This window comes from Bison bison, unplaced genomic scaffold (assembly GCF_000754665.1).
Source record: "Bison bison bison isolate TAMUID 2011002044 unplaced genomic scaffold, Bison_UMD1.0 scf7180017864036, whole genome shotgun sequence".
Taxonomy (NCBI): Eukaryota; Metazoa; Chordata; class Mammalia; order Artiodactyla; family Bovidae; genus Bison; species Bison bison.
This window is the reverse complement of record NW_011494608.1, coordinates 6,292,055-6,293,020: the sequence shown is the minus strand read 5'-3', so window position 1 is coordinate 6,293,020 and position 966 is coordinate 6,292,055. Positions and strand designations below refer to the sequence as shown.

The window sequence follows — 966 nt, the reverse complement described above, 5'->3', positions numbered from 1 at the left end:
TGGAACGCAAGCTCCCTGCCGGTCACCCGCAGGGAGCTTGCGTTCCACGCCAGGACAGTCCCGTCGGCGCTGCACGAGTACACGGTGCTGGGGGGTGAACACACACACACACTCAACTGCGGCCCCAAGGAGACCACATGACGGTGATGATGATGCTGATGATGGAAAGTTGGCCCTTCCATCCAGAAAGAACAAAGCTGCCACCAGGCACAGCACCCACGACCCGCCCAAGGGGACGTCAGGGTGGTGGGCGTAAGCTCAGTGCCCACGCCTGCCCCCAGCACCGCCCAGTATGGTTCACCATCCCTCCATCAGGGACTGTGAGCAGAACCTCACTAAAATCTACCTCCCCCAGCAAGGGGCCAGAAACCCAGTGCTCCCTGCGCCCCTGCACACGTAGGTCAAGGGTCAGCAGGGCTCAGGGACTGGCAGCTGCAGGGGGCAGGCTCAGCTAGTGCTGTGTGTGCCCTTCACCTTCTGATGGCGTGTCACCTTCAACTGAGGACACATGGCACCCCTGAAACTCGGGGGACAGGAGGGTGGGGGTGGCTCCAAGGGAGCCATCAAAAAGGAACCACGGTCACTGTGTCCACTTGCTCCCAGGCCACAGCGGGAAGCGGGCCCGCCTCAGTGCCCCCACCCCTCACCTGCTGTGTGCCAGGCCCTGATCCAGGCCCAGGCCATAGTGAGAGGACAGATGGGGGCTGCCCTCAGGGCCTGACAATCTCAGTGAAGTAAGGACAGTGAGGAATGAGGTGAGGTTCAACAGCTGACGGGCTGAACTGTGGTCCCGAAGATATGTTGATGCCCTTACCCTCCCGCACTTTAAATGCCACCTTAGTTCACAGCAGCGTCTTCACAGAAGTAGTTAAATGACGCTAACAGGGTGGATCCTAATCCAGCTACTGACCAGCATCCTGATAAGAAGGGCACAGCTGGACACAGGCACAAGGGGGTCCCATGCAA

At 59.9% G+C, this 966-nt stretch overlaps 1 protein-coding gene across 1 annotated transcript in view; it reads right to left on the bottom strand.

Moving 5' to 3' along the window:
- DENND3 (DENN/MADD domain containing 3) overlaps positions 1–966 on the bottom strand; it is a 44,689-nt gene that overhangs the window by 7,433 nt on the left and 36,290 nt on the right. Inside the window, exon 21 of the mRNA XM_010834810.1 lies at positions 7–87. Within this exon, the coding sequence (XP_010833112.1) occupies positions 7–87 (81 nt within the window). The remainder of the gene's footprint in view (positions 1–6; positions 88–966) is intronic.